At 41.7% G+C, this 19,884-nt stretch overlaps 1 protein-coding gene across 1 annotated transcript in view; it reads left to right on the forward strand.

Moving 5' to 3' along the window:
* The first annotated feature begins 11,069 nt into the window (after window positions 1–11,069).
* The window catches only part of ERCC4 (ERCC excision repair 4, endonuclease catalytic subunit), a 39,746-nt gene continuing 30,931 nt past the window's right edge, over window positions 11,070–19,884 (forward strand). The window contains exons 1-2 of the mRNA XM_065924352.1: window positions 11,070–11,283; window positions 12,882–13,062. Coding sequence (XP_065780424.1) covers window positions 11,077–11,283; window positions 12,882–13,062 — 388 coding nt within the window. The 5' untranslated portion in view covers window positions 11,070–11,076. The remainder of the gene's footprint in view (window positions 11,284–12,881; window positions 13,063–19,884) is intronic.

Below are 19,884 nucleotides of genomic sequence, written 5' to 3' on the forward strand. Positions count from 1 at the left end.
TTGCAGCATGCGGGACCTTTACTTGAGGCATGCAAACTCTTAGCTGCAGCATGTGGGATCCCATTCTCTGACCAGGGATTGAACCCAGGTCCCCTGCATTGGAAGCACAGAATCTTAGCCACTGGACCATCCAGGAAGTACCCCCCCACTCACTTTTTATCTGTATTTCTCTCCCTCTTCTTCTCCCTCTCTCTCACCCATCTCTCCAAACAGTCTTTCAACATGGTGGCCTTGGAATAGCTAGACTGGTTACATGGCAACTGAAGGCTCCCAGAGAGAGTGCCCCAAAAGAAACCAACAAGGCCTTTACTATACTAACTTTGGAAGTCACGCACCAGCATCATTTCTGCCACATTTTAATCATTAATATAGGCACAGGGTCTTCCTTGGTGGCTCAGTGGTAAAGAGTCTGTCTGCCAATGCAAGAGACATAAGAGACCCAAATTTGATTTATGGGTCCGGAAGACCCCCTGGAAGACAGTGTGGCAACCCACTCCAGTATTCTTGCCTGGAGAATCCCATGGACAGAGGAATTGGTGGGGTCCATCGGGTCACAAAGAAATGCACATGACTGAAAACTTAGCATGCACACATGAGGGGGATGGCTACCCCTGTCATACTGTTTTTTATATACTATTCTGGCTGATGTGAGAGAGAAAGGCCATTTTAGACACTTCCTGTTGGCCTGCTCCCATTGTGACAGTTTTTACTCGACAAGCCAGGGATGTGGAGTTCTCCCAAACAGCTAGTATGTGCATTCCAATCATACTTGGTTATCCCTGGAACAGAGAAGTGACCTGGGGCGAGACAGCCCTCTTCAGCTGAGAGCAAGTCTTAGAGACTCAGATGAGAACTGTTGGCCTCCAGCATTTCCAACAGATGAGGAAATGAATATTTTTTTCAAATAGAGTGTGGCATACCACAGTATCTACTACATTGACTGTTCCTTATAGAGTGATGAAATTTGATAAGGTTAAAAAAAAACAAGGATTTATCTGGAAGTGGCACAGGAGAGAAAAAAGGAAAAAGGCCATTTACTCATTTTTCAAGAATGGGTAAAGAACTAACCTTTTGATTTATTAGTCTTAAAGAGGACTCTTCATGAATAAGCTATTCGCAATCTCATTTTTCCCAACAGAATGATACAAAAGCTATCATACTATTCCCTCCTTTCTCTTAAAGTCAAGACAAGCACCTTGTCTTGACTTCTAAACATCATTCTCACTCTAAATGTCAATGTTGTATATCATGACTCCCTGTGGAGGCAAAACTAGGCATGATTAGATCTATGTTAAATAACAATCAATTCTATTTTTGAAATGAGCCAGCTCTGAATTTCCTAAACCTATTTTATTGAGAAGGTACCCTGACCCAATGGCATTTCTCAGAAAAAACATAAGAAGCAAACTCCAAAGCAAGCATCTAAGAGGTCAAGAAAGGACCAGATCATGAAGAAATGACAAAATGGGATATTTCAAATGGCTATCACTTATTTACATTCATTTATTTAATAAATGAATGCTTTAAACCCCAAAATCTAGTGCCATGAATAATTGATTTCTTATTTTCTACTGAATTACATTTGCTTGTTAATGTTATTTAATTTTTAATACATTTAAACTATATGACTTAAAACAGTAAAAAGAATTAAAAGATAAACATTGAAAAAAAAAATCCCCTTCTCATCCTGAATTCCATCTGTTCAATTTCCTTTAACAGTTTCTTAGTTCCTTATATCTTGCCAGATTTTCTTTATGTATATTCGAGCATAAATCTACATTCACAAAAATGATCTTACACAAAAGGCAGCATATTTTATACACTGTTCTGCACCTTACTTTTTTCACTCAACAAAATCAATAATTTCTGATTAATAAGAACCCCAGGGTTTGCAGGGGGGGGTTTTACAGTAAAATGTTACTGGGGATTTTTGGATAATCATAGTATTGTTGCAGATATGCTAAAATGATAACTATGCATTACTTATAAATTACAGAATTAAGTCTGTCTACATGTTCCACCCCAATGACAAGGTACTACAATAAAATTACATGGCTTATTTCCATTTCATATTAAGCCAAAGGTCACTACAAGCAATATGGTCCAAAACTCAGACCCAAATGTAATGTTTTCTTCTACCACCCCTTCCCTCTTCTATGAGACTGCAGGTAGAACCACTTGGAGAAAATGCCGAAAGTCTTTTTAAATGACTTGGTCTCTTCTCATCTGAAACTATCACAACGCTGTTAATCAGCTATGTGGAGTGGAGTCACTCAGCCGTGCCCGACTCTTGGCGACCCCATGGACTGTAGCCTACTAGGCTCCTCCATCCATGGGATTTTCCAGGCAATAATACTGGAGTGGGCTACCATTTCCTTCTCCAGGGGATCTACCCGACCCAGGGATTGAACCGGGTCTCCCGCATTGTAGACAGACACTTTACCATCTGAGCCACCAGGGACCCAACATAAAATAAAAAAAATTTTTTTTAATTCTACATTTAAGACCTTTATGAATAAGGTCCCCGGGCATCACTACCCCAGAATTCCCTTCTACACAAGACTAACTCCAAATCAGGCAAAACAGATTACAACTGCAAGGTCATAAGTGCCTACTAACAAAGACAGGTAACTTAGAACTTGTCATTTGCAAGGTCAAAGCTCTTTGCCAGCATCAGCTCCAAGGCATGTACAGTCACACGGGCTCAGGAAGGCCTCATGTTTGGTTAAGTGCCCTGCCGTCAACACCTTGAAATTCTCAATTTTTTACAAAATGCCCTGAATTTTTATTTTGCACTGCCTGCTGCCTCCTCTCAGAAAGCATTCTAAGAGAGAAGGTGCAGTAAGGGGAAAAGAATGTCTCCAAAAATAAGTAAAAAACACATTCCATAAAGCTTACTGGATTTAAGTATTATTTTCCCCAGGGGAGAGCCTCCATGGGGTTCCCCATAAATCCTTACAAAAGGTTAATTGCTAATCCATAGGAACCACTATCATTTTCACAAAAGGCTACTTGTAGTTGCAAAGAGGGACAGGTAATTGGTTTTTGTGTTCAGCTTCATTCTTGCTTTTTTCCTTTTTTGTTAAAGATGAATGGCTTGTCAAAACAGCAAGAATATATTTATTTTAATTACAAGCCATCAAAAGTCCTTATTTCCAAGAGAAAAGATTAGTTTAATAATTAAATTCCCTTTGCTTCTGTGAGTAATAGTTAACCAAATGCTAAGTCTTCTTTTGGTGGACTTAACTATAGAGTATTAGCATATAGGTGACTTCATTTTCAGACAATTAATACTGGGCTTCCCAGGTGGCTCAGTTGGTAAAGAATCTGCCTGCCAATGGAGGATACACAAGAGACCTGGGTTCAAGCCCTGGGTCAGAAAGATCCCCTGGAGAAGGGAATGGCAACCCACTCCAGTATTCTTGACGGGGAAATCCCATGGACAGAGGAGCCTGATGGGCTACAGTCCATGGGATTGCAAAAGAGTGGGACATGACTTAGCAACTAAATAACAACAACAACAAATATACATGATACACACCAATGAATCTCCCATGGACCTCAGGTCATGGGCAGAACTCTACAGGTATTACAACTGTTTCCCCAGTTCTGTGTATACACTATTGCCCACGGACAGAATCAGTAATAGACTGCTCAAGGTTATACACTAAAGTTTTTCAAATGTTTCTATTAATAGATGCTGCTGGAATTAATAAGTCAACAATTGATATGAAAGCATTGCTGAAATCATGTGTGTGTGTGTGTGTGTGTGTGCTCACTCATGTCTGACTCTTTGCGGCCCCAAGGACTTTAGTGCACCAGGTTCCTCTGTCCATGGAATTTTCCAGGAAAGAACACTGGAATGGGTTGCCACTTCCTACACCTGGGGATCTTCCCAACCAAGGGATTGAATCCAAGTCTCCTATGTCTACTCCACTGGCAGGTAGATTCTTTACCACTAACACCATCTGGGAAGGTTCGCTAAATTCACAGCAGCTTTTTAAATGTATTGTCCCAACCAACAAACACAAAAAATCCTACAGCCTTTATGAAGGATAGGTCCAAGAGTATTCTGAATTCGTTAAAAGGATATTTGAGAGTGGAAACGAAGGGGACCATCTGAATCACATGTTCAAATCTGAATGACTCAGGATGGCATTCAAGGCCTTCAGCATCAGGCATTTAAGGAGGCAATAGTTTAATTTAAGGCGGCAATAAGAAAGAATTCAGGTTTAGAAGCAGATGGACTGTGCTCCATGTTCCACTCTTACCTGGGTAGCTGTGGACGAGTTAGTTATGTCTTCTCACCTGTAGGGCCTTACTCAGTAAAACTAATCCAATTGTCAGCTGATGGGTGGGGCTGTGCTCCCTCCTTTAGCTGTTTGGCCTGTGGTGACCCAGTCCTGAAGTCTATGGGCTTCTATTGCTGTTTTCAGCTGCTGAGTTGGTTGATTCTCCAAGCCCATGGACTGCAGCACGCCAGGGTTCCCTATTCTTCACCATCTCCTGGAGTTTGCTCAAACTCCTGTCAGTAATGCCATCCAACCATCTCATTCTCTGTCACCCCCTTTTCCTCCTGCCTTCAGCAACAGGGTCTTTTCCAATGAGTTGACTCTTCGCATCAGGTGGCCAAAATATTGGAGCTTCAGCATCAGTCCTTCCAATGAATATTCACGGTTGACTTCCTTTAGGACTAACTGGTTTGATCGCCTTGCTGACCAAGGGACTCTCAAGAGTCCTCTCCAAAGAGGGCTTACACGAGCCGCATCTCCCAGGACTGGTGCTGTCAGCGCTCCTGTCCCCATGGCAGGCCCCTACCGACCCATGCCGCGCAGGAGACCCTCACACACTCACAGGTAGGTCTGTCTCAGCCTCCTGGGGGGTCACTGCTCCTTTCCCCTGGGTCCTGATGCACACAAGATATTGTTTTGCTTGTGCCCTCTAAGAGTCTCTGCTTCCCCCAGTCCTGTGGAAGCTCTGTAATCAAATCCCACTGGCCTTCAGAGTCAGATTCCCTGGGGATTCCTAGTCCCCTGGCCAGATCCCCAGGCTGGGAAGCCTGATGTGGGGCCTAGAACCTTCAAAACAGTGCAAGAACTTCTTTGGTATTATTGTTCTCCAGTTTGTTAAATCACCCACCCAGCAGGTATAGGATATGATTTTATCATAACTGTTCCCCTCCTATCATTTCGTTGTGGCTTCTCCTTTTCCTTGGATGTGGGGCATCTTTTTTTGGTGGGTTCCAGTGTCTTCCTGTCAATGCTTGTTCAACAGGTAGTTGTAATTTTCATGCTCTGGCAGGAGAAAATGAGCGCATGTCCTTCTACTCAGCCATCTTAATCTCATCTCTTCTCACTTGGAAAATAAGGAGAATAACAGTTCCTACTTTGTTATCTCACCAGATATCACCCCAGACTCTTTGCAACCCTCTGGACTGTAGCCTGCCAGGCTCCTCTATCCATTAGATTTTGCCTTTTCCTCCTCTAGGAGATCTTCCCGACCCAGGGATTGAAACTACATCTCCCGCGTTTCCTGCATTAGCAGGCAGATTCATTACCAATGAGCCACCTGGGAAGCCCCTATGGGTTATTACAGGATACTGAAAATAGTTCCCTGTGCTATACAGCAGGTCCTTGTTGATTATCTGTTTTAGCTATAATAGTGTGTATCAGATAATCCCAAACTCCTTATTCCTCCCTCACCCCCTTTCCCCTTTGGTAACCATAGATTTGCTTTCCGTCTGTGAGTCTGTTCCTGTTTTGTAAATAAGTTCATCTATATCATATTTTAGATTCCACAAATAAGTGATATCATATGGTATTTGTCTTTCTCTGGCTTACTTAGTATGATAATCTCTAGGTACATCCATGTTGCTGCAAATGGCATTATTTCATTCTTTTTTATGTCAGCTCCATTTTAAAGATTAGGCCATTTAGGCGTAGAGAGGTTAAATAACCTGCACAGGTCACATAGCTGAGCTGGGTTTCAAGCCCAAGTCTTTATAAGTTACATCCAGAACCCTTAAACCTTACAAGCAAACTCTAAGGGGCCCAAAGGTGACCTGGTCCTAGGAAAGGAGTTAAAGTCAGAAAGCATTCTCTCTTTATCTTTTCTTCAGCCTCTAGATTTAAGGCAGTCTCCATACGGATGTGAAAAACTGAGGTTGTTGAGAGAAATTATGGTGGCCTACCTATGGCAAATCAGGGTTATCTAAGATGTACTGAGTTCTACCTGAAGTCAGGAGGAAAATGATGCTTAATCTCACTGCAGCCCAGCATCAAAAACCACAGGGCTGCTGCCTGACCTGTGTCTTCGTGGGCAAAACTGAAACTTGCAAAGTGATCTAGAGTGATCAGAACAATCTAAACATAAGGAAAGGTTTGGAGAATTATTGTGACAGTGACATGGTGAGAGGAAGAATCCTTTAAGTGAAAAACTTTTGCCCAGGGATGTGAGAGTTGGACTATAAAGAAAGCTGAGCCCTGAAGAATTGATGCTTTTGAACTGTGGTGTTGGAGAAGACTCTTGAGAGTCCCTTGGACTTCAAGGAGATCAAACCAGTCAATCCTAAAGGAAATCAGTCCTGAATATTCATTGGAAGGACTGATGCTGAAGCTGAAATTCCAATACTTTGGCCACTAATGGAAAGAACTGACTCACTAGAAAAGACCCTGATGTTGGGAAAGATTGAAGGCAGGAGAAGAAGGGGATGACAGAGGATTAAATGGTTGGATGGCATCACTGACTCGATGGACATGAGTTTAAGTAAGCTTTGGGAGTTGGTGATAGACAGAGAAGACTGGTGTGCTGCAGTCCATGGGGTCGCAAAGAGTCAGACACGAGCGAATGAACTGACTGAGGGACAAAACTACAATGTCTAGACACATCTGCTAGAATATATTAATACAAAAGTCTGCTTCCCTAGAAACCAACTTTTGACACTGTTGCCCAGAACACACATTAAATATAGAATTCACGATGCAATACTGTGCAGTACTGATAAAGTATTTATTTAGTACCTGGGAAGTGTTTTCTTTTGCTTTCATTATAAAAGCAATATAAGTTCATGGTAAGAAAGTCAAACAGAGTAGAAGGGAATAAACTGAAATGTAAAGGTCTCACCCTACACCAACCACCCGTTTCAACTCCCCAGAAGCTATTACTTTTGTTAAGGGCTTTTCTATGTAGTCATAAGGAAATAATGTCTGTTTACTGGTTCTTTAAACAAACGGGACCATTCTATACATTACTGTTTTGAAGTTACTTTTTGTATTATATAATAGCATGGATTTGGTATCTTGTCACATACAGCTTGGCAAATAGATGGGGAAACAGTGGAGACAGCGGCTGACTTTATTTTTCTGGGCTCCAAAATCACTGCAGATGGTGACTGCAGCCATGAAATTAAAAGACGCTTACTCCTTGGAAGGAAAGTTATGACCAACCTAGATAGCATATTAAAAAGCAGAGACATGACTTTGTCAACAAAGGTCCATCTAGTCAAGGCTATGGTTTTTCCAGTAGTCATGTATGGATGTGAGAGCTGGACTAAAATGAAAGCTGAGCGCCAAAGAATTGATGCTTTTGAACTGTGGTGTTGGAGAAGACTCTTGAGAGTCCCTTGGACTGCAAGGAGATCCAACCAGTCCATCCTAAAGGAGACCAGTCCTGGGTGTTCATTGGAAGGACTGATGTTGAAGCTGAAATTTCAAGACTTTGGCCACCTGATGCAAAGAGCTGACTCACTTGAAAAGACTCTGATGCTGGGAAAGATTGAGGGCAGGAGGAGAAGGGGACGACAGAGGATGAGATGGTTGGGTGGTATCACCGACTCAACGGACATATGTTTGGGTGGACTCTGGGAGTTGGTGATGGACAGGGAGGCCTGGCGTGCTGCGGTTCATGGGGTCGCAGAGTCAGACATGACTGAGCGACTTAACTGAACAGCTTATAAGTATGGTATGATATTTCACTTATTAGGGATTCAGGAAGAAGTTTTGACTAGTCTCCTAGCATTAGAAATTCAGGAGAAATGTCTGAGAAATAACGACAGTTCACAAAATTATATGATGAATAAACATCTTCATACATAAGTTCCCCCACAGAATATAAGTTTTATGGTAGCCAAGTTTTTAATCTGTTTTTTGTTCACTGACAAGTCATGGGTGCCCAATAAATATTTGTGGAGTAAATATATTTTCACATATATGGATCTATATAGATATTTTAAATTTCTCTATATATTGACCAATCATCCTCCAAAATTACTGCTTCATTATATACTCTTATTGGACTTCATCTGTAGAGCTCAGTTTAGTGGAAATACTGAATGCTTGTGTATTAGTTCCCAGTTGCTATAACAAATTACCACAAATATAGGGGCTTAGAACAACCCAAGTTCATTATATTCCAGTTCTGGGGATCAAAAGTGCAAAATCAGTTGGCAAGAATGTGTTCCTTCTGAAGGCCTCAGAGGAGAATTCATTCCCTTGCCTTTTTCAGCTACAAAAGGCAGCATTCTTTGGCTCGTGGCCCCTTCCACATCATTTCAACCTCTGTTTCCATTTTCATATCTCCTTCTCAGACTCTCACCCTCTGGTCTCTCTCCTTCCTTTATATAGACTCTCATAATTACAGTGGGCCCCCCATGACAATCCAAAATACACTCCCCATCTTGAAATCTCTAAATGAATAAAGTCTGCAAAGTCTCATTTGCCACATAAGGTAACATATTCACAGGTACCAAGGGATTAAAACATGGACATCTTTGTGGAGCCATTACTTTGCATATCACAGTTGGGAATCAGGTTTGAATATCAGAGTTGTTACTTCAACATGCATATCCTTCACACGTGTTGAGTCCCTACTTACCATGTCCAGAACTAAACACCCTGACTAGTTGACTGGTCTTGGCCAAGTTACAAAAGCTCCTTGAGACTCCTTTTTCTCACTTGCAAAAGTGGAGGGATTCACATGTGTCTCATAGAACAGGTGTATGGAGAATGTCAGCAGACATTGTTTTCCATTTAATCAACATTTAGGAAATACCATATACTGTTTAAATCTTGACAAAATGTACATAAAATACTAGACTAAGCAGTAAAAGGTAGAGAAACAGATCCTCTTGCTGTGTGATCAGTTGCACCCAACTCTTTTGCCACCCCACAGACTGTAGCCCACCAGGCTCCTCTGTCCACAGGATTCTTTCTCCAGGCAAGAATACTGGAGTGGGTTGCCATGCCCTCCTTCAGGGGATCTTCTGGACCCAGAGATTAAAACGCATCTCCTGCATTGGCAGGCAGATTGTTTACCACTGAGCCATCAGGGAAGCCCTGTAAACTGCTAATGCTGATATAAACTGGTACAGGCTTTCTAGAAGGTGATGTGGCACCATGGATGTAATGTAAAACCTTATATATGTTTGTTCTCTTTATCCTAGTAAGTACCCACTTCTAAGGTGCATCTTAGGGGCATGGTTGAATTTATGTCTGAAGATGCTCAATAAAATATTATTTACAATATCTCAGGGGGGAGTGGAAACAGACTCAATGTCCACTAACAAGGAATTAGGCAAATGAGTATGGTACATTTGCATTGCAGAAATTTCATCAGCCACATATATATAAGAGAATTTGGGGGGCTTCCCTGGTGCCTCAGTGGTGAAGAATCCGGCTGCCAACATAGGAGACACAGGTTCAATCCCTGGGCTGGGAAGATTCCCTGGAGGAGGGAATAGCAACCTACTGCAGTATTCTTGCCTGGGAAATCCAACGAACAGAGGAGCCTGGCAGGCTATAGTCCACGGGGTCACAAAAAAGGTGAACACAACTTAACAACTACAGAGCAACAGTATTTCTTACAACTGAATGTGACTGTACAACTACCTCAATAAAACTGTCAAGAAAAAGAATTTTGTAGAAGAATATTAAATACCACGTTCACAGATTTATCAAATGAGAGCAACAAACTCTCCATTTAAATCAGGGTTACTCATGATATCAGTAAAATAATTCTGTGTGGTGAGAATTTATATACCAAAAAAAAAAAAAAAAAAAAAAGACAAAAACTAAAAGCGTAGATTATGTTACAGTAGTAATTTCTGGTAACAGAATTACAAATGATTTTTATTTTTGCTTACTTATACAGTAATTTTCTAATAATGAAGGTTGGGGGAAAGGGGGCGTACACACAAAAGAATTCCTCTGACTAGATTACAGGCATTTCTACCTACAGAACAAATACCTAGATGTCCCCCTAGTGGAAGACTAGACCAGGCTGCCCCGGGTACACCTGGTTGCGACTTTTTACAGAGCTAAGAACCCACCTGCCAAAACAGGAGAGGTAAGAGAGGCGGGTTCGATCCCTGGGTGGGGAAGATCACCTGGAGGAGGGCACAGCAACCCACTCCAGTATTCTTACCTGGAGAATCCCATGGACAGAGGAGGCTGGCAAGCTATAGTCCATAGGGTCGCACAGAGTCGGACACGACTGAAGCGACTTAGCAGCAGCGGCAATTATAGTCAAGACCTTTCGAGAGAAACAAGAGCCTGAGATTAACAAACTATTCTGCTTATTCAAAAAAAACTTTTAAGAGGGGCCCGTTGCAAAAGAAAGGAGCAAACCTCACCCTGGGTAGCAGGTGCTACCAATTCTAAGCGCAATCCTTAGGCCGACAGTTAACTTTTTCAATGGACAGTGTCAAGGAGCTCAATTCCTTGGGTTTACATCTCCTCTCTCGCTTTGTGGTAGCTTGTGCTCTAGTGGGTCTAGGCCGGCTGACTCTCAGATCTAAATTACAGACAAGGTGAAACCTGAAGCCCGCAGCAGACACCTGTTGAGAGCGATAGCACCGCCCCGCGACTCCACGAATCTTCGATTCCTCTAGGTTCCTCTTCGGCTGCGTTCGGCCGGCTCTCGTCCTGTCGGGCTCGGCTCTCTTCGGCTACGGTCGGCGACTTTCGTCCCAGACTCGGCTCCCTTCGGCTACGCTCGGCTCTCTTCGGCCTGGTTCGCCCACTCTCGTCTCAGACTCGGCTCCCTTCGGCTACGTTCGGCCGCGGCCCCGGAAGGGCGCCCATGGAGCCGGGCTCGCCGGCTCGAGCGACGGCTATGGCGCCGCTCTTGGAATACGAGCGGCAGCTGGTGCTGGAACTGTTGGACGCCGACGGACTGGTAGTGTGCGCCCGCGGGCTCGGCGCGGACCGGCTCCTCTATCACTTCCTCCGGCTGCACTGCCACCCGGCGTGCCTTGTGCTGGTGCTCAACACGCAGCCGGCCGAAGAGGTGCGGCCGGCAGCAGGCGCGGGGGACGAGGGCACCCCGATAGGGCTTGGGGCGGGGGTCTCCTGAGCGGACGCAGGCCTCGCGCGGAGGCCAAGGGCGATGCGGGGCCCTGACGCGGGCGGGGGGGCGTGGAGTAAGGGTCCGTGAGGTAGATGCAGGCCCCTGGCGCGGGTGCGGAAACGCTGAGAAGGTGGGAGAGGTCCCGAGGTGGTCGCAGGATGCTGACGTAGGTGCCAGGACCCTGAGAGGGCGGCGGGGTCCCGAGGGAAGATGCGGGACCTCGACACAGGTGCGAGGATGCTGGGTGTTGGAGGGTCTCTGAGAGCAGTTAGGGGAGTTCATTTGAGGAGGATGGAGGTGGGGAGAAGGATCGGAGGTCTCTGGAGAGGGTGGGGAGATACTTGGAGGAGCATATGGGTGGGAATAACGAGGCAGTCCTCTAGTTGGATATTAAGGGACTTGCTGGAGCAAGAGCAGTGAGGTCCCTAAAAGGGAACAGTGAGGGGGATGGAGGAGTCACTGAGGGGAATGAGGACTTAGGAGACGCTGAGGCTGGGGAGAACTCAGCAGGGACGGGACGTACTGGGGGTTCACCCAGGCTCTAGGGACGCGGGGTACAGGGTCCGAAGGGAAGGGAGCTGGAAGCTGAGGTTATTGGGAAATGGTACCTGGGTTGGGGAGAGTGGAGGACACTGAGGAAAATAGGATACACCTGTGTTGTGGGATAGTGACAGGTGTCACAGCCTGGTTGACAAGTCTGATGAGTCCCTAGATATCTAGAGCAGGTGGCCTCAAGGAAAATGCCAGCTGAGAAGAGTGACCATAAACTCCTAAGAGCTGGGGACCAGACTGATTCATCTGGGTATCCCTAGTGCTCGACTGGGACTTAGCATGACAGGCACCCCCCTGGCACGCCCCTCTGGCACGAAACTGAAGATGTGAAGGACCAAGGGTCCCAGTGACATGATGAAATCCCCCCTAGGGGGGACCGGGACAGAACTAATAGTCTAAAACACCACCTGGGGAAAGGGTTCCCTTGTTATCCTCTCACACGGTGACTGCAAAGCCACCTCTGGCAGGCAGTATTTTCTAGGTAGCAGTCTTTAGCCTAGGGTTTTAAAGTCTTTTTGTTGTTAAACTGCTAATAACATCTCAAGTGCAATGAGTCTTTAGTGCAAACCCCAAAACAAAAACAAAACCCTAAGTAAATGTCGATTGATTGGTATTAAGTAGTAATTTAATTTGTATGTTCATGATAAAGTTCATAATCTCTGAGAAAGGCAGCATGTCATTTTAAGTACAAATGCTGCTGCTGTGCCATGCCGCGCCCAGTCGTGTCTGACTCTTTGCGACCCCATGGACTGTAGCCGCCAGGCTCCTCTGTCCCTGGGATTCTCCAGGCAAGAACGCTGGAGTGGGTTGCCATTTCCTTCTCCAGGGGACATTCCCTACCCAGGGATGGAACCCAGGTCTCCTGAGTTGCCGCAGGATTCTTTACCTCTGAGCCTTCAGGGAAGCTCTTTAAATACAAGCACTTGTAACCTGTTAAAAACTGCCCTGTATTAAATAGTCTGCTAATCCAGTTTAATTTGATTTAGGAGTATTTTATCAATCAGCTGAAGATAGAAGGAGTTGAACATCTCCCTCGGCGAGTAACAAATGAAATCACAAGTAGCAATCGCTATGAAGTATACACACAAGGCGGTGTGATATTTGCAACAAGCCGAATACTTGTGGTTGATTTCCTGACTGATAGAATACCTTCAGATTTAATTACCGGTGAGAATTTGAAGCCTTGTTGTTTATTTGCATATGTTTGTTTTTTTCCCATGTATGTCTGTTCCCTCTGCTAAACTCTAAACTAGAACCTTGTTAAAAGCAGCATTGGATTTTTTTTGCTCAGCATTTTGCTTCCAGGTGTTAACACAATACCTGACACATTTTGGATGCTCAGTAAATATTTATGGCCTGAATAAGAAACTAAATGTAAGATTGACATTTCTGTGTTTTTTAAGCTCATATTCAGTCAGTGCTTAGTAATTGACTGGCGGTTGCTTTTAGAAGCTAATCAGATTTGAATGTTTATAAATATTCTTTGTATATCCCCGAGAGTAGTTTGGTTTTCCTCTTTAAAGAGTATTTTTTTTTTTAAACTATGATTTGAAATTTTCATTAGCTTACAGTGTTACATTGGTTTTGGGTGTATAACACAGTTAATTCAGTATTTTATAGTTTATGCTCCATACAAATTTATTATGAAGATTGACTGTATTCCCTGAGCTGTACATTACATCTTTAACTTGTTTCTTTTATACTTAGTAGTTTGTACCTCTTGATCCGCTTTTTGTATTTTGCTTCTCCCCCACCCCTCTCCTTACTGCTACCACTAGTTTGTTGTCTCTTCCTGTTTTTTTACATTTGTTCATTTGTTTTATTTTTTAGACCCCACATAAAAGTAAAAACACAGTGTTTGTCTTTTTCTGTCTGACTTATTTCCCTTAGCATAATACCCTCCAGGTCCATACATGTTGTGGAAAATGGCAAAATTTCATCTTTTATTATGACTAAGCAATGTTCCATTGGATATATAGAGAGAGAGAGCTCATCTTCTTTATATCCATTCCTCTACCTGTGGACACTTCAGTTGAATCTTTTAGATAATGCTGCTGTGGACATTGCAGGGCATATATCTTCTTCAATTAATGTTTTTATTTTCTCCAAATACCCAGGAGTGGACTTGCTGGATCATGTCGTACTTTTCTTTTTAATTCTTTGAGGAACCTCCATAGATTTTCCATTGTGGCTGTACCAGTTTATGTTCCCAGCAAGAGTGCACAAGGGTTCCTTTTTTCTCACAACCTCAACAACACTTATAATTTATTGTCTTTTTCACAATAGACATTCTGAGAAGTGTGAAGTGATATCTCATTGTTTGTCTGTTGGCCATTGTTGAAAAAATGCCTATTCAGGTCCTCTGCCCATGTTTTAATAAAGTTTTTTTCTTTTTTTTTTATATTGAGTTGTATTTTTTATACATTTTGGATATTAATCTTTTATTGGAAATATTGTTTGCAAATATCTTCTCCCATTCAGTAGGTTGCCTTTTCATTTTGTTGGTTGGCTGCTTTCACTGTGCAAAAGCTTTTTAGTTTGGTGTAGGCTAATTTGATTATTTTTGCTTTTGTTTCCCTTTCCTAAAGAGACAGATTCAAAAATTATCGCTAAGACAGATGTCAGAGAGCATACTGCCTATGTCTTCTAGGAGTTTTATGGTTTCAGATCTTAAATTTAGGTCTCTAGTCCATTTTGAGTTTGTTTAATACAGTGTGAGAAAAATGTTCTAATTTCATTCTTTTACATGTAACTGCCTAGATTTCCCAGCACCACTTATTGAAGAGAGTCTTTTCCCTATTTTGTTATGGTTGTTCAGTCACTAAGTCATGTCCAACTCTGCAACACCATGAACTGCAACACACCAAGTTTTCCTGTCCTTCATTATCTCCCAGAGTTTATTCAAATTCATGTCCTTTGAGTTGGTGATGCCATCCAACCATCTGGTCCTCTGCCACCCTCTTCTCCTTTTGCCTTCAGTTTTCCCATCATAAGGGTATTTTCCAGTGCGTCGTCTCTTTGCATCAGGTGGCCAAAGTATTGGAGCTTCAGTTTCAGCATCAGTCCTTCCAATGAATATTCAGGATTGATTTTCTTTAGGATTGATTGGTTTGATCTGTTTGCAGTCCCAAGGGACTCTCAAGAGTCTCCTGTAGCACCACAATTCAAAAGCATCAGTTCTTCGGTACTCAGCCTTCTTTACGGGCCAACTTGCACATCCATGCGTGACTGCTGGAAGAACCATGGATCTGACTATATGGACCTTTTGTGAACAAAATGATGTTTTTGCTTTTTAATACACTATCTAGTTTTGTCATAGCTTTTCTTCCAAGGAGCAAGTGTCTTAATTTCATGACTGCAGTCATTGTCAGCAGTGATTTTGGAACCCAAGAAAAGAAAATCTGTCACTACTTCAACTTTTGCCTTTTCTATTTGCCATGAAGTGATGTAAATTAATTGACCATGAGCTTGAGTTTATTTCTGGGCTTTCTATTTTGTTCCACTGATATTTGTGTCTGGTTTTGGGCCAGAACCATACTATTTTGATTACTATAGCTTTGTAGGATAGTCTCAAGGAAGGTGATAGCTCCAGTGTTGTTCTTTTCTCTCAAGATTGGTTTTGCTGTTTGAAGTCTTGTGGTTTCAATCAAATTTTAGGATTATTTGTTCTAGTTCTTTAAAAAATGTCATAGGTATTTTTATTTGGATTGCGTTAAATCTGTAGATAGCTTCAAGTAGTATGGTCATTTTAACAATATTAATTCTTCCATTTCATGAACAAAATATATTTCCTTTTGTCTTCAGTTTCTTTCAACAGTGTCATAGTTTTCAGAATACAGATCTTTCACCTCCTTGGTTAAATTTATTCTTAGGTATTTTATTCTTTTTGATTAAGTTGTAAATGGGATTGTTGTATTGATTTCTCTTTTTGATACCTAATACTTAGTGTAAAGAAACACAACAGATTTCTGTATATTAATCTTGTAGCCTACAACTTAATTTGTGTATTCTCAAAGTTCTTTGATGGAGTTTTAGCATTTTCTATATATAATATGTCATCTGGAAATAGTGAGTTTTACTTGTTCATTTCCAATTGGATGCCTTTTATTTCTTGTCTGATTGCTGAGGGTAGGCCTTTTAATACTATGGTAAACAGAAGTGGGGAAAGTGGACATCCTTGTCATGTCCCTGATTTTAGAGGAAAAACTTTAAACTTTTCACCATTGAGTATAACATTAGCTGTGGATTTGTTATAAATGGCTTTTATTATGTTGAGGTATGTTCTCTCTATCCAACTTTGTTGAGAGTTTTTATCATGAATGGATGTTGCAAGTGCCTTTTTTGTATCTATAGAGACGATTAGGTGATTTTTATCCTTTGTTTTGTTAATGGTTCAGTATTCACAAGTCAAGTTTCAATATTGAACTATCCTTGCATCCCTGGAATAAATCACACTTGGTCATGATGTATGATCCTTTTTATTTATTGTTGAATTCAGTTTGTTGATATTTTGTTGGGGATTTTTGCATCTGTGTTCCTCGGGGATATTTTCTCTTTTTGTAGTGTCTTTGTCTGGTTTTGGTATCAGAATAATGCTGACCTTGTAGAATGAGTTTTGAGGTGTTCCATCCTCTGATTTTTTTGATAGTTTGAGAAACATAGGTATTTACTTTTCCTATAATGTTGGGTGGAATTCTTAGCCCTAGATTTTTCTTTGTTGGGATTTTTTTTATTAGTGATACAGTTTTGTTACTAGTTAGATATTTTATTTTTTCTGATTCAATCTTTGAAGATTGTATGTTTCTAGGAGTTTATCCATTTCTTCTAGGTTGTCCAATTTGTATGCATTTAACTCTCAGTATATTCTCTTATGACTGTTTATATTTCTGTGATATCAATTGTAAGTTTGCCTCTTTCCTTTCTAATTTTTTTTGGGCCCTTCCCCCTTTTTTTTTGTCTTGAGGAGTCTTGCTAAAGGATCAGTTTTGTCTTTTAAAAAAAAAACAACTTTTAGTCTTATTGATCTTTTCTATTGTTTGTTTGCTTTTTTTGGTCTCTATTTCCACTCAGATTTTTATTTTCTTCTTTCTGCTGACTTTGGGCTATGTTTGTTTTTTTCTAATACCTTTAAATGGAAAATTAGGTTGTTTACTTGAGCTGTTTCTTGCTTCTTGAGGTAGGCCTGTATCACTTTAAACTTCCCTCTTAGAACTGCTTTTACTGCATCCCATAGACTTTAGAAAGTTATGTTTCTGTTTTCTTTCATATCAAGGAATTTTTTAATTTCCTATTTGATATCTTTGTTGGTGCTGGAATTCATAATTGTCCTTCCTACTCTATCTAACACATTGTCCTGAGCCTCGAAGACCCTCAAGAAATATTTAATGCATAAATGTATGAATGAATGTTTTTTTAAGGGAAATGTCATATGTAATACTTTATAATTTTATTTGTTTTTGGCTGTGCTGGGTTTTCATTGCTGAGTGGCCTTTTCTCTAGTTGCTTTGAGCAGGGGCTCCCCTGTAGTTGTGGTGTGTGGGCTGATTCTCATTGTGGTGTCTCCTCTTGCAGAGCATGGGCTCTGGGGCACACAGGCTTCTGTAGCTGTGGCCCCCAGGCTCTAGAGCACGAGCTCAATAGTTGTGGTGCCTTGGCTTGGTTACTCCATGACATGTGGGATCTTCCCGGATCAGGGATTGAACTTGTGTCTCCTTCATTGGCAGGCAGGTTCTTCACCACTGAGCCACCAGGGAAGCCCCTGGTGAACCAATGTTTTATATGATTCATGGTGAACCAATTGATGGAAAGTTTTGCTGTACTTTTATATTTATCAGTTATAAGCCGTGGCAAGGCTGTACAGTTAGGGTCAGACTCACTTGACTTTGAAGGGTAACGCCACTGCTTACAAGCAAGTTACTTAATTTGCACAAGTCTAGGTTGTCTCATTGCTTATGTTGAGAACACAGTGCCTTGTGAAGTTATCATAAGGACTAAATGAGGTAAAATAAATATAATTGCTTAGTACAGTACATGGTATGTAATAAATAATAGATAATAGCAAAAAAAAAAAAAAAAGGCTTTGTATAGCCCAAAATCTTGATACATTGTAAAATATTTTACTGCTTGCTGGTTTCTTATAAATTAGGCTTTACTTAAGTTGATAAAATGGAAAAAAGTATTGAAATGACCACTAGATGTCAGTATTACTCTTGACTCCCAGTAACAGTTCACCCTAATTAGGCAGAGAGCAATCTGAATCGAAGGACTATGCAAAGTGTAGTTTATAGGTGGTTCCTAATTAAAATGCTATTCCCATTTCTGATTGATTCCCAGCCAATAATGAAGTTGGAGCTGTTAGTGCTCCTTGGCTGAATAGAATGTAAATGAGCCACAGAAATGAATCCCTTCAATGCTACAACCCATGGGATCATCATCTATCCCCTGCATTCTCCCAGCCCCTGTAGAAGCTTTCAGCACAACTGTTACAGACCAGTGTCCTAGGAGCATGTAACCCCCTGGGAAGTCCTGAATGCACCAGCCCTGACTTGTTCCTGTCATTAGCTTTTAGCGTCACCGCACCCACCCCAGGCATCCCTGCCAACATGACTTCTCAGTAGTGAAAGAACTGTGAAAATATCTCCCCAGATTATACTTTCAAACATATAGGGAAAGAGGATTCTTTCGTTGTTAAAGCATATTCTGACATCTCTAAATAGACCTCAAAACACACTTTCCTTGGGAAACTTAAAGGAAAAAAAAGTGACGTTAGATGTGCACACCCAGTGCTGTAATTCAGCTTTGTTGTCTTTCAGACTGTATGTCATTTTTAACATTCGTTGTTAGTGAAGGTTTCACTTGCCAGTTGCCCTTATGTGGCAGGAATGAGATCAGTGCTGAAGACAAAGATGATGAGATGGCAGAGGACTCTCCTGAGTTAGGCAGCCTCTGGGTTTGAGCTCACCGGCAGCAGGTGCCAGCTGTGTGACCTTGGGCAGGTTTCTCCATTTCTGTAGGACTCAGTTTTCTCCCCTTTCTCTTAGGATTATTGTGAGGGTGAACTGACATCAGGTATATGAAATTATTTGCATTATGCATGGCACATAGTAAGCACTCTCTGATTACTTCTTCTTATAATGATCTTGTGCCCAACCAGGAGGAGATAGGTGTAAAGAAGTAATTACAGTGCAGCAAAATGAGATGCAAAAATGTGGCCCTAGAATTGTACCCGGAAACCTAACTTAGTTGTACTTGTTTAAGGGAGAGGGGTGCATGGTCCTCAGATGATATGCCCTAGTAGGAGGAATATAGCTGTGTTATCATACACTCATGATTTGGAACCTTTGGCCTCCACTTACTTGTAGGGTGACCGTGGTCAAGTTGCTTCCCTTTCCTGGTCTCTATAGTAATACCTACCCCATGGAGTTATTGTGAGGATTAAATGAAAGAAAAATCTGTAAAAGTACCTAAGTCCAGTGCTTAGGGCTGGGACAGAATATACTTCTCTTCTCCCTCCTTCTTCTGGCTTCCAAAAGAATGACAACCTTTTGGAGTACACCATTTTCTTAACCTGAGATTCACCTTTTCTTTAGAAGTCTATTTTTATTATTTCTAACTTTCATGTCCTGTTTTGTCCAGGACCACAACTGTGGCCCAGAAGCATACTTGGAAAAACCCACCTGCTAGGTACTAAGTATTTTCTGAGTAGTAGATTAGCTGTGCACATATACTGGTGTTGGCTTCCCCTGGAAAAATGAAGTGGCAACCCACTCCAGTATTCTTACCTGGAAAATCCCAATCCATGCAGTCTCAGAAGAGTCAGACACGACTGGGCAACTAAACAACAACAACATTTACTGGTGTTATTGAAAATCCTCTGTCTACAAATTTCTACTTAGCACTGTTTGTTTTTACTGTCTTTGAAAAGCAGTTTGCTTGGCTAGAATAAATTTCAGCTCCATCTACCTCAATCTAAATTTTAAACACCAAAAT

Source organism: Muntiacus reevesi, chromosome 2 (assembly GCF_963930625.1).
Source record: "Muntiacus reevesi chromosome 2, mMunRee1.1, whole genome shotgun sequence".
Taxonomy (NCBI): Eukaryota; Metazoa; Chordata; class Mammalia; order Artiodactyla; family Cervidae; genus Muntiacus; species Muntiacus reevesi.